Below are 13853 nucleotides of genomic sequence, written 5' to 3'. Positions count from 1 at the left end.
CGGGAAAGAACTCACTGTGAGGCAAGTGCTAACCACTTAGCAACCCGACATGTCTCATAAATAGTCTATTTCTGAACGAAGGACAAACTGTACCTCTTCTATATGGTCCTTTGACATACATTGTAAGAAATGGGAAATCCACAAGTTTTTGTTTTTTTTATACTAATTTGCACATTTATGCCTCCTGTACATGAAATGAGCTCACCTCACATTGAAATTCTGTTAATCTTTTACTTTACATAACAATGTATAATGTTTGAAATATATATAAGTGAAATACTAACAGACAAGTGTCACCTTTAATTAGCATCTAATGAACATCTAAGCATCTAAGCTGTATTCTTACTCATGATATGTTTTTTTTCTGCTGTGTGTCTTGAAATAAAAGCTGTGACTGAATATAAGGACTGGGTAAAGTTTTTCTGAAACATGTTAAATTGAGGGTGTGGTCCTAGGTATCTAAAAAATAGTTAACAACTATTTGCTTATAAAGCTTACATTTGAACAAAATTTTAATTATAGTATTTTGTCAATAGTGTTCCTTTAATTATGTGATGTTACACCATCTTTTGTATAAGTGCAAATGGCGTGATTGAGTGACATTTATTCAGTTGTGTTCTGTATTTAAAAGAAAAGTTCTACACCTGTATGACACACAAATCTTCATCAGGCACAGAGATAAACATAAGAATTAAATGAAAAACTTACTATTTCTTCCAATTTCTCTTCTCTATATTTATGCAATGCTCTGGAAAACATCTCTGCGATCTTTACTGCAAATGTTACATCAGACTCGTTTGTCACCTCAAAATTTTTCTAAAGAAACGAAAGCGCTCAAAACACAGGAATTTGGATTATACACTATAGATTCTAATGAACAACCACAAAGATACAATGAGAACAAAGAACAAATTACAGCAACTAATAAATAACACTCTGCATCAGGGTATAAGCTAACGAATTAAAACATTCAGGCATGGCTGCATTACTAATATGGCAGTCAAAACATAAACCTAGAAAATATCAATACATACCAGAAACTGGAACACATCTTGGTTGCTTTTTACTGGCTTTAAAAGAGTCTAAAATATCCAAAAACAAGCAAAAAAAAAAGGTGATAAAATAACAATACTAATATGATCAAATAATATTTAGAGCAGATCCATGACCTGTTTAATGTAAATGCTCAAAAACGTATCTAGATGTTATGTTTGTTGTCTGTAGCAATAATGTTTAATGGAAAGTGGCATAATTTATGAGTTCTGCTGTACGATTTGTTTACCAATAAATCCTTAAAATATTTGTGTACGATTTTTTATTTAAGCTTTCTTATAGACACTGTTAAAATGTCTTACAATGTATTATAATGAGTCAATTCTCTGCACTACAGAAGTTTAGCAATGAACTGAATAGACCTACTTTGCTATTAAGCACATTCACCATGCATTTCATTCTCTAAGCTTGTACATAAGTGAGGTGGAAAAGAGGCAATGGAAGGTACAAAACAGTTTAAAGCAAGCATAGCAAGCATCCTGTATGGGATAAAACATATGTCTATGACAGATTTGCTGTTAAAGAATTACCCTCTCCTGTAACCTTAAGGATAACAAATACCTTCCCAACATATCCCATAGTACACCCATGTATTCAACTGCAGATGAAGGGACATCGCTTAAGGAATTAGGTGCATGGGCAAGATGCCAACAAGGAGACTGGCTTGAGCGGATTGAGTCAATCTCGTTGAGTGAGGGGTGCCAATTAAGGTGTCGCTATTTCGAAATTGTGAATGTTGGGAGCCACTGTATGTATAACTGAAAATATGCATGAGTAGCCCAGACCAAAACCTTAATATTCACAATTTAGAAATCAGTCCAAAACAGAATTCAGGAAAAAGACTAAAAACAAATGGCAGTTCATTCAAAATAAAAAACATCAAAAAGTATTAAACCACATTACTAGACTTGCATAGTACTATATAGGAGGACTAGACAAACTGGTAATAATACAAACTGCTTTATTGATCTAGCTTTCTGCAGACATTTAAGTTTTCCTTGTGAGAACTGTGTATAATAATACAAAACGGTAAAAGGAGGCTGTGACAGGATGGACTACCTATGAAACCCAGTCTGTTGCTGCTGGGACCGGCTGGGCTTACTTTGACACCGCCCCTTTCATTACTCCAATTACGCCCCTCTTGCCGAGTGGGAGCAGCTTGCTGCCACCACTGAGTTCCTTTATGGTGCTCAGAACCACGTTCCTTCTGGGTAACTGTCACTGCTAGTGTACTCCTATGCTGGTACACTTGGGCTGGTAACTCCGGACCTCTTAATATGGATCTGGGTTGCTGTGGATGGATCCTCCCTGGCCTATCACACTGACCAGAGCTGCATGGGTAGCAGGCAGAGTGGTGGTACTGGAAAAGCTTGGGTCCAAACCTCAGAATCAGCCGGAGAACGGATTAGATTTTAGGGTCTAATCGGCAGGTCACAGGATTACAGCAATATTGAAGAAGTTGTCAAGCAGGGTCTTGAAGCAGAGTGATGTTTATTGCTCAAGTGTCCTGACAAGGACAGTTCCAAAGATTAAAGGTATCAGTGGTCAGGTGGAACATCAGAATCATACACTACATGCTCACACAGCTCACCTTTTATACAGTTCTGACATAACTCCTAGCAGAGGTAAGCCAGCCCCTTGGACCTAGCTGGCTCCAACCCGTCTAGAATATTCCCTCAGATCTCAGGATGTAATCTAGTTTTGCATCTAACACAATTTAACTTCCACATCCCCCCTTCAGATGTTCTGTCTCCATTGTTTAGCGTTCCTGTCTCTCTAACAGGACCTGCACTCAAGTAACAGCCCCCCTGTTGTACATTCAAGTGTTGGTCACTCATATTGAATAGACTTAATTAGCCTTAATGAGGACATATTCTACACTACACAACAGACTTACAAATGCTTATCAGAAATCAAACATATACCTTCGACATGAATGCATTTCCTTGCACTAAGATAAGCCAAAGGCTTTCAAAACAAAGACTTATTGTATCAGGTACACATCAGAAATAAGGTATTTCCTTATTTTGCAAGGGTAAACAGAAAAAAAAACTTTTCTACCCTGGTCTCAGAGATAACGATTTCCTGTCTCACAATATACACAATAACAAAAATAAGTGCATTGGAAATTTATATAAATCAGCGGCCTGTACTATTTCCTTTAAATGAATTCATACCAAAAGTTATTTAATAGCGATCCAGTCACAGAGGCAGCTCTAGCTCCTCCCTCCACTTCCTGTTTCCTCAGTTTATGTTTAATCAAGCCCACAGAAAAAAAAAAGAGAAATGAGAGGAAAGAGAGAAAACCAGGAAGAGAGAAGAAAAATATTCTATTAAAAACAAGACAACATGTCAAACAGTAGGAGAAACAAGAGCGTCAAGTGTTGGCGCCTGGTGTCCCCCAATAGTGTTAGAGAAACGAATTTTACACAATTTAAAAATCCATGTTCTCTGGCCTCCTTTGGGGAGACATCCCCAAACTGCATCACGGGAGTCAACGTTCAGCAGAAACAGCAGGAAGCACCTTTCTCCCCAAACAAGCATGCCTGGATGCAAACATATTTAACCTGTAACACAGAGTGAACGTGTGCACAGAAGACTATGTGGCCGCTCGACACAGCTGCTCAGTAGAGGCACCATGACGTGCCGCCCAGGAAGCACTCACTGACCTTATAGAGTGCACCTGAAGATTATCTGAAACAGGCTGCCCAGCCCCACTATAAACCTGATGGATTACAGCCGTAATCCACCGAGCAATAGAAGATCCTCAGTCTTGCACACATCCCAAGTCCTACGCACATAAATGCACAAAGCACGGAACACATTGAGAGAAGGAATTGAAACTTTGTCCTCTGAAGAACGAGGAGTCATCAGGGCATAAATAACGATGTCTTGATTTAAGTAAAAGCTAGACAACACTTTAGGGAGGAATGAAGGCTTGGCTTAAAGAACTGCCCTATCATCATGAAAAACAAGAAGAGGAGACTTGCAAAATAAGGCTGCAAGCTCTTAAATTTTTCTCACCATAGAGATGGTCAAAATGAGGTTAAAAATTTGAAATCATCAGTAGCCTTGGGTTCAAATGGCGGATGTGGAAAGCATTCAACACCATATTTAAACCAAAAGGCACTACCAGAGGCATCACAGCGAGTATTCTTTGAAAGAAGACAGAAAGAGTCGACACTTGACAATTAAGAGAATTAAGGCGTACACCAGTATCCATGCTGGCCTGCAAAAACACGAGCAAACTGGATAATTCGAAAAGAGGAGGAAACCAGGCAATATATGTCTTCCAGAACCAATGATTTATCTTGGCTGAACCCGGTCTTGAGCCTGATCAAGGTCTGCATCACACGCTCAGACAACCATTTAGGTTGAAGGATCATGGCATTCAACAGCCATGCCATTAAAGCCATACGTCCCAAACCTAGATGACGGAAGGGACCTTGAGTAATCAGGTCTGGCCGTAGCGGCAAATACCAAGCCAGACTCCCCCCCCCGCCTACTATGAAGAGAACATCGGTGTACCCGTCCCTCCAAGGCCAATCTGGTGCTACTAGAAGCACTGGAACACCTTCCCTCTTTAACTTCTTCAAAACCTTCAGAATTACTGCTACCATTGGGAAAAGGTAAGCAAAGTGGCACCGCTAAAGGAATGAACATGGAGTCTACTGAGACAGCCAGAGGATCTCTTGCCTGGAAACAGAAGAGAAGAACCTTGCAGTTCAACCATAACGCCATCATGTTGACGTCCAGTTGACCCCACCTGCCTACTAACTAGCAAAACACCTCCAGAGAGAGGTAACATTCACCAGGATGCAGAGTCTGCCTGCAGAGAAAACCGGATTCCCAAGATTTCCAATTTTCTACCTCTGGAATAAAGATTGCCATGATTGCCTGAAAAAAATTGCCACTGAAAAATCCTGTGCGTCTCTCTAATGGTCTCTTGGTGCCGCCTTGGTGACTGAGGTATGCCACCACCATTGCATTGTCCAACTGAATTTTCACTGCCTATCCCTGCAGCAAATGTTGTGTGCTGATCAGAGCACAGAACACTGCCCGCAGTTTCAACACACTGATTGGAAGTTTGGATTCCTTCTGAGTCCAAAGACCCTGAAACTGAGCATAAAGACAGACAGCTCCCCAACCCCAAAAGCTGGCATCCTTTGTGAGCACGGTTCAATCCCAGATTGAGAATGAACTACCCCTGCAGAGATATTGTTTCTGCAACCACCAATGGAGCAAGTGACGCACACGGGGAGGCAGAATACCTGGCCCTACAGATTCCGATGAGATGTGTTCCAATTTGACAGAAGTTCTAATTGGAACTCCCGTGCATGAAGCTGAGCAAACTGGACTGCCTCGAAAGTCGATACCATCTTGCCCAGAACGGTCATTCCGAAATGCACCATGGTCTGCTTGGTAGCCAACAAAGATCTTGTCATGTTCTGCATGGCCAGAATCTTGAATGAAGGTACGAACACCCACTGTTGTCGGGTGTCGAATAAAAGCCCCAAAAAGATCATCCACTGGGTTGGGACCAACTTGGACTTCTTGAAGTTGAGAATCCAACCGTGGGATTCAAGAGTCCGGATCACTAACTGAATATGAGACAGAAGTACATTGTGCTACTCTGACTTCAAAAGAACATCATCCATGTAAGGGATGATCCTAATCTCTTTGGATCCCATAGAGCAGTCACGACAGACATGATCTTGGTGAACACCCGCGGGGCCAAATGGAATAGCCCGAAATTGAAAGTGTTACGACCGAACACAAGCCTGAGGAAGGACTGATGACCCTCCCAGATGGAAACATGCAAATAGGCATCCTTGATGTCCAAAGTCACCATGACCTCCCCCTGTTCCATACCATGAATCAACAACCACAAAGACTCCATACTGAACCTGGGCACCCTGACCTGGTTGTTAAACGATTTCAGATGCAGAATGTGTCTGAAGGAGCCGTCAGTTTTGGAACCAGAAAAAGGTTGGAATAACGTGCCAAATACCGGACCGAAATAACCACTCCGGAAGAAATCAGGGATTGGATCGGAAATTCAGTTGCTTTCGTGGACATGCGAGTAGCCCGAATGCAGAAGGGAAGAATGCCCATCACATGGACGGCTTGACTGCTGACCGAGCAGACCTGACGTGACGGCCGCGCTGCAGACCACCCTTAAGGGCAGATGCCTGACCTCTGGAGGACTGACCTGAGGAATATTGACCTTGAGAGTTGCCTACAAATCGAAAGAACCTGAACATCCTTTGTTTGGGAGCATGGACAGGAAGAAAAGTGCTCTTTCCTCCCGTTTCTTGACTGTTAATGAAGTCAAGGTGAGGTCCAAACAAAACACCTCCAGAAAAAAGAATAGTCTAAAGAGCCTTTTTAGACTCAACATCAGCCTCCCAGGACTTAAACCAGAGCGTTCGACAAGCCAAAACAAGTTCAGCCACAATACTGGTAAGAGATGAGCCCATGCAAGCTCCACAGTCAGAACCAGAACCACCTGGCACACACAGCATGTGATATTGAGCTGCTTAGGCCATGCACAAAGCATCCGCACGCCTGACTGTCCAGACAGCAACTTAACAATACAGGCAGCACAGGTGAACTTCAACATAGAAGTTACTCCAGCCTTAACCCACAAAGGATTTTCCTCCATCTGTCATGTTAACAGATGGGACAAAACAAACAGACGAAACAGTCAAAATAAAATAGTGAAAAGCAGCCTGCAATACACTCAAGTAGCTCCCACAAAGGACAAAACCTTGGGAACAAATACACTCACAACCATTTACCAAACAAGGCACGAGAAAGAAAAAGGGAGAAGCTGGAGCTGCAAAATCGCTTCCAAGTCTGGTGTCTGCACACAAGGGAGTGAGAGACCACCAAGGAGGAAGTGCATGAGAGGAAAAATCACCACCCCCTAGGGCCCAGCACTAGTATGGCAGGCGTCAACCAGGACAGCCTCCACTACCAATACAATGCCTAGCAGGGTTTCACATATCTACAGTGAACCCTTCCTGACCTAGTCCTTTAAGGATAACATTTTTTTTTTTCAATTAACCCACTGGCTACCTTTAGTAAGAGGTGGCCTAAATTAGGGGACATACTGGGTTGTACCCTACTCCCCCCCCCCCCCCTCGATCCCAGCACTGTCCTGGGAGATGGTACACTTAACTGCTGCCATCCCTCCTCACACAGTAGACCGTGGCTGCTTGTGTGCCGGAGCTGCACAGGGGAATAGGCACAGCCTGTGGCGAGTGTGCCCAGGTTCAAAGAGGGCAAATTGAGCTTTGAGAGAGGGGGGCAGAGGCACCTCCATGGTACCTCCAGTCCCCCACTACAGGCAGCGCACTGCCATGTGTGCTGTGTTTTGTCTCTTAAGATTGACAGCCAACTAACACAGCAGGAAGCAGGAGCCTCCGACACCAAAGAAAAGACAAATAAAAATTAATTAAACAGATTTGGGCTGCTCCACAACCCAAACAAAGCCCTTTATTGGACATTTATACTAAACTAAGGAAACAGGAATATCCCTGTGTGAGGATACCGGGATTAACGTAAGCGTCTGCGCCGCACAGCTGAACTACCCGGTACCTACCCAAGGTTCAAAATCACCCAGGCAAATATCCGAAATAAAACAAATAAGTTTATTTAATGAAATGGTAGCACAAAACAGCAACAAACATTTTTAAATAATAACTTGCAACAAATAACACTACAGTCTGGCACAGACAATATACAGACAAATCATTTTAACGCTGTTTTTTTTTTCACTTTCGAGCGGGTTAATTTTACCCGCAATTCAATTCCATTTTTAATGCTACGTTTTTTTCTCATGAAACGGTCCTCTCACGCTCCAGTAGAAGGTCTATTGAAAGTATAGGGTTGCGAGAGGCAGTCGTGTTAAAAGCTATTCAATTGTTTTTTAACGCAGCGGGTAAAACAGGAAAATATGCTGTTTTATCTCGCACCTCCTTGGGATGTGTTAAAAATAAAAAACCTCTGAAAAGTATTTGAAATCATGTAAAAATGTGGAAAAAAGTTACACTTATGTTTATCACTAATGCCTAACTTGTGTAAGTTGTTGTTCTTGTGAAAAAATAATTAAATAATAATAAAAAAAATAATTAAATCACTAATTAACTATATTTATGTATGTTTTTGGTACAAATATGAATGTAGTAATGTGTTTTGACATGGTATAGATGATTATAAGGTAAAAAATAGTTCAATTAAAAAAATGCTAAAGAAAGTACTGTATTGTATATATTATCATTGTGTAATGCAATCTAATGTATGGAAATGTATGTAAAACCTTTTTTTTGTGTTATACATGACCACGTTCAAACTCCCCATCAATCTCCTAATATGTTGCGAACACAATTTTTAACGCGCAGGGGCAGAGTTCCCTCTTTTTCAATTGAATTGCACGAGTTTTCCCACTGTGCTAAGTCAAAACAGTCACTGTTGGCATCCAAAACCTGCAGGAGATTTTTTTTTTTTTTTTTTTTTACACGGCGGGGAAAAAAACCAAAAAACTTGCTAACAATTTAATAGCCCCCACAGGGTACAATGAAAACACCTCACCAGTATCCTTGTCACTCTCAGGGACTGCTGTCTATAAATCCAAGCTTATCCCCCTCTCTCCTTTAACACACAGCTCCCCAAGACCTGGAGAGGTAGATCAGGGCAACGGCAGTAATCCAAGGATCGATTGTCCCTTTCCTGTCAGGGGCAGAGAATTATATCTCAATGCCAGCCTGACCTCACCGATCACTTTTTAGTGAATGCCAATTTGCTGTCCTCTAGAGTTCTCTTTTAAGCCCAAAAATGACCTCATCAGCAATTTCAGGACCTGCCCGATTGGTCCTTTTCTGTGTTTACCTTTTCACAGGTAAACATTCAGCCAAAAGGATAGCAGATGAGTCACTCCTGATTTAATTAGGAACATGTATTGTTCTGTGGCTATACAACAGAGTTTGTTAAAACAGGAGATATCACAATCCAGACACATTTACATTTAAATACACAATGCAGTCCTCTGTATTTAAACATCGAGCTCACATCTAAACAAAGACAAGAGACCCCCTGGTGTGCTGTACATTCATACAGGACTGGTGGGCAATAACCCTTTTGCGAGACGTAAACAATGGACTAGTCTACAAGATAACGATACATGCTGGCAGACCTTTTACTACTTTCAAAATAGAATATACACAAGTCTAAATATGACTGAGAAATATGAGGAACCAGAGGGCTAGAAAAAGTATATGTTTTTATAGTCCGCAGTTTACAGGTTGAGGTGACATTAATACCTCGTTTCCCCACACCCTGGTGTCCTCCAAAGGAGCCCAGAGAAATATGAACTAGTGCACTCAAAGGACAATGGGTAAAGTGTGCTGGTCAACTCTACAATGTTACATAAACTGCTGTATTAATATTTACACCATTCAAACCTGAACTTGGGAGTCTTTCACATTAAATTATTATATGCGTGTGTAGACAGATAGACAGAGAGAGAGTGATACTTGACAAAGATTCGTATGAGATCGAAACAGCCACTTTAGCTGGTCATAAGTGTATGTTATATATTTAAACTTCTGCCCCGCACCAAAAGGTCCCCAAGCATATACATATATATATATATATATATATATATATATATATATATATATATATATATATATATATATGCACATGTGTACATACAGATATACATACATAACATTCACACACTACAATGTGTGGACAAAAGCATTTGGCCACACATGTTAATTATTGAATTGAGGTGTTTTAATCAGACCCATTGCCAGGGGTGTAAAAAAATCAAACACCTAGCCATGCAGTCTCCATTTGCAAACATTTGAGACAAAAGATGGGTCGTTCTGAAGAGCTCAGTGACATTTAGCGTGGTACTGCGATAGGATGCCACCTTTGCAATAAGACGGTTTGTCAAATTTCATTCCTGCTGGATATTCCACGGTTTGAAAGTGATTTTAGAAAGTGGAAGTGTTTAGCAACAACAGCAACTCAGCCATGAAGCAGAAGAAGAAAATGTAAAATCAGATCAGAGTAAACGACTGCTTAGGCGCATGGTGCGTAAAACTCACCAATGCTCTGCTGATTCCATAGCTAAAGAGTTCCGAACTTCCACTGGCATTAATGTAAGCACAAAAACTATGCGGCGGGAACTTAATGGAATGGAATGGGTTTCCCTGGCTGAGCAGCTGCAAGCAAACCTCACCAAGACCAATGCCAAGCGTCGGATGGAGTGTTGTAAAGTACACCGACTGTGGAGCAGTGAAAACGTGTTCTGTGGAGTGACGAATCACACTTCTCTGTTTGGCAGTCAGATGGGCGAATCTGGGTTTGGTGGATGCCGGAGAACGTTACCTGTCTGACTGCCTTATGCCAACTGTGAAGTTTGGTGGAGGAGGGATAATGTTGTTGGGCTGTTTTTCAGGGTTTGGGTTAGGTCTCTTTTCTCCAGTGAAGAGCAATCTTAATGCTTCAGCAATCAAAGTCATTTTGGACAATGCTATGCTTCCAACTTTGTGGCAACAGTTTGGGGAAGGCCCTTTTCTATTTAAAACATGACTGTGCCCCAGTGCACAAAGCAAGGACTACAAAGACATGGTTTGAGGAGTTCGGTGTAGAAGAACTTGACTGGTCTGCACAGAGCCCTGACCTCAACCCATTGAACACTTTTGGGATAAACTGGAGCAAAGATTGCAAGCCAGGCTCTCTCATCCAACATCAGTGCCTGAACGCATAAGTGCTCTACAGAATAAATGGGCACAAATTCGCACAGAAACACTCCAAAATCTTGTGGAAAGCCTTCGAAGAAGAGTGGAAGGTGTTATCGCTGCAAAAGGGGGACCAACTCCATGTATATGTATTTTAATACAATGTCATTACAGTTCCTGTTGGTGTAAAGGTCAAGAGTTTGAATACTTTTTTTCCATATAGCATACATAATATATATATATATATATATATATATATATATATATATATATATATATATATATATATATATATATATATATATATATATATATATATATATATATATATATATACACACACACACACACACACACACACACACACACACACACGTGTATCAGCTGTATGGCCAAAAGTTTTGAGAATGACAAGTATTGGTTTTCACAAAGTTTGCTGATTCAGTGTTTTTAGACCTCTATTTTCAGGTGTTGCTAAAATTACCAGCATTTCATAAGTGTCAAAGACTTTTATTTTAATTGCATTAAGTTTATGCAAAGAGTCAGTATTTGCAGTATTGATTCTTTTTTAAGACCTCTGCAATTCGCCCTTGCATGCCGTCAATCAACTTCTGGGCCACATACTGACTAATGGCCGCCCATTCTTTCCTAATCAATGCTTGGAGTTTTTCAGAATTTGTGGGTTATTGTTTGTTCACCCACCTCTTGAGGATTGACCACAAGTTCTCAATAGGATTAAGGTCTGGGGAGTTTCCTGGCCATGGACCCAAAATTTTGATGTTTTGATCCCCGAGCCACTTGGTAATCACTTTTGCCTTATGGAAAGGTGCTCCAACACGCTGGAGAAGGCATTGTTTGTCACCAAACTGTTCTTGGATGGTTGGGAGAAGTTGCTCTTGGAGGATGTTTTGGTACCATTCTTTATTCATGGCTGTGTTCTTAGGCAAAATTGTGAGTGAGCCCACTCCCTTGCCTGAGAAGCAAACCCACACATGAATGGTCTCAGGGTCATTTACTGTTGGCATGACACAGGACTGATGGTAGCGTTCACCTTTCCTTCTTCGGACAAGCGTTTTTCAAGATGCCCCAAACAACCTGAAAGGGGATTCATCAGAGAAAATTAGTTTACCGCAGTCCTCAGCAGTCCAATCCCTGTACCTTTTGCAGAATATCAGTCTGTCCCTGATGTTTTTCCTGGAAAGAAGTGGCTTCTTTGCCGGCCTTCTTGACACCAGGCCATCCTCCAAAAGTCTTTGCCTCACTGTGCGTGCAGATGCACTCACACCTGCCTGCTGCCATTCCTGAGCAAGCTCTGTACTGGTGGTGTCCCGGTAGTGTAGCTGAATCAACTTTAGGAGACCGTCCTGGCGTTTACTGGACGTTCTTGAGCACCCTGAAGCCTTTTTCACAACTACTGAACCTCTCTCCTTGAAGATCTTGATGATCCGATAAATGGTTGATTTAGGTGCAACAATACTAGCAGCAATATCCTTGCCTGTGAAACCCTTTTTGTGCAAAGCAATGATGACTGCATGTGTTTCCTTGCAGATAACCATGGTTAACAGAGGAAGAACAATGATTTCAAACACCACCCTCCTTTTAAAGCTTTCAGTCTGTTATTCTCCAGCCTTGTGTTCGTCAACACTCTCACCTGTGTTAAGGAGAGAATCACTGACCTGAGGTCAGCTGGTCCTTTTGTTTCAGGGCTGAAATGCAGTGGAAATGTTGTTTTTGTGATAAAGTTCATTGTCATGGCAAAGAGGGACTTTGAAATTAACTGCAATTCATATGATCACTCTTCATGACATTCTGGAGTCCATGCAAAATGCCATCATAAAAACTGAGGCAGCAAACTTTGCGAAAAATAATATTTGACTCATTCACTAAACTTTTGGCCATGACTGTATGTGCGCAGAATAGAGAGTTTAATATATAAATGTACTGATGTTATTAAAATGAAAATAAATTTGTGCTTCTGGTCCTGCTGTACTACCAATTACTGAAAATAATGTATCAACATGCTTCTCTCCCTAGGCAGGTCTCAGGGATTACATGCAGCTGTTTTTCCCATTGTTCCTCAGGCATTCAAAAGATTGGGGGGTAAATGTATCAAACAGAGTTTTCCGGCGGGTTTGAAAAACCAATCAGATTCTAGCTATCATTTATTTAGTACATTCTACTAAATGATAGCTAGAATGTGATTGGTTGCTATAGGCAACATATCCACTTTTCAAACCCGTCAGAAAACTCTCAGCTTGATTCATTTACCCCTGGGTCTTGTGATTGTTTATAGGAAGGGGGGATAGGGAGTGTCAGGACCAAAGAAAATAAGCGAGTGTGGCTATATTCAAATAGCCTTCATCTGACTAAATTAAATGAAAAATCTTCAATACATCAAATATTTACTATACATTAAAATTTGAAATACCCTCACCTCTTGCCAGTCTTTCTGTTTTCTATTCCCAATCTTTTGACTGTGTTCTAAGCTGCATAAAAGATCGAGCAATAGCTCATATTAGGCAACAATCAATGTTTCAATAGTCACACATACAGTAAATACTAAAATTCAGCAGATTAAAGGTTTAAGTCAGTCAAACAAGTTTGGAAACAAGAGCAAAGGTGCTATGATTAAATACGATAAGCACTTCTTATGGTACAAATTAAATTATTTAATTTTGTTATAAACGTCACAAATTATGCAATACAAAAATGAGTCAGCTCAGATGGAAACATGTCTTCTTCACAGATTTTGTCTAAGAATACAATATGACAAAAAAATGACAATGGACTGCAAGCTAAGTGTACTTTTGCATTCATTAACTAGAATGCAAATAAGCTGCAATTCAATTCTTAAACAGATTTGACAAAACTGGTCTCTCTAAAGTGTTATAACTATTAAAGAAAAAAAAAAAGGAAGAAGGAAATTGAAGTTTTGACTAGCTTGCGCATCTTCTACATACATTTCTATTATATTGTTGTTTTCATAGTTTGATTTAAACAGTTATATTAATTACTTTCAATTAGTATTTAAATGGTGTTTGAAAA

At 40.6% G+C, this 13853-nt stretch overlaps 1 protein-coding gene across 3 annotated transcripts in view; it reads right to left on the bottom strand.

Annotated features, from left to right (window-relative positions):
• Nucleotides 1–13853, bottom strand: part of LOC142158610 (uncharacterized) — a 133191-nt gene that overhangs the window by 17999 nt on the left and 101339 nt on the right. For all 3 annotated transcript variants that reach the window (XM_075212726.1, XM_075212729.1, XM_075212727.1), the window contains 3 exons: nucleotides 13243–13294; nucleotides 1035–1082; nucleotides 709–816 (listed from right to left, as the gene is read on the bottom strand). In XM_075212726.1, coding sequence (XP_075068827.1) covers nucleotides 709–816; nucleotides 1035–1082; nucleotides 13243–13294 — 208 coding nt within the window. The remainder of the gene's footprint in view (nucleotides 1–708; nucleotides 817–1034; nucleotides 1083–13242; nucleotides 13295–13853) is intronic.

Source organism: Mixophyes fleayi, chromosome 5 (assembly GCF_038048845.1).
Source record: "Mixophyes fleayi isolate aMixFle1 chromosome 5, aMixFle1.hap1, whole genome shotgun sequence".
NCBI classification, from domain to species: domain Eukaryota; kingdom Metazoa; phylum Chordata; class Amphibia; order Anura; family Limnodynastidae; genus Mixophyes; species Mixophyes fleayi.
The sequence above is the reverse complement of the archived record's forward strand: the minus strand, read 5'-3'. Positions and strand labels throughout refer to the sequence as shown.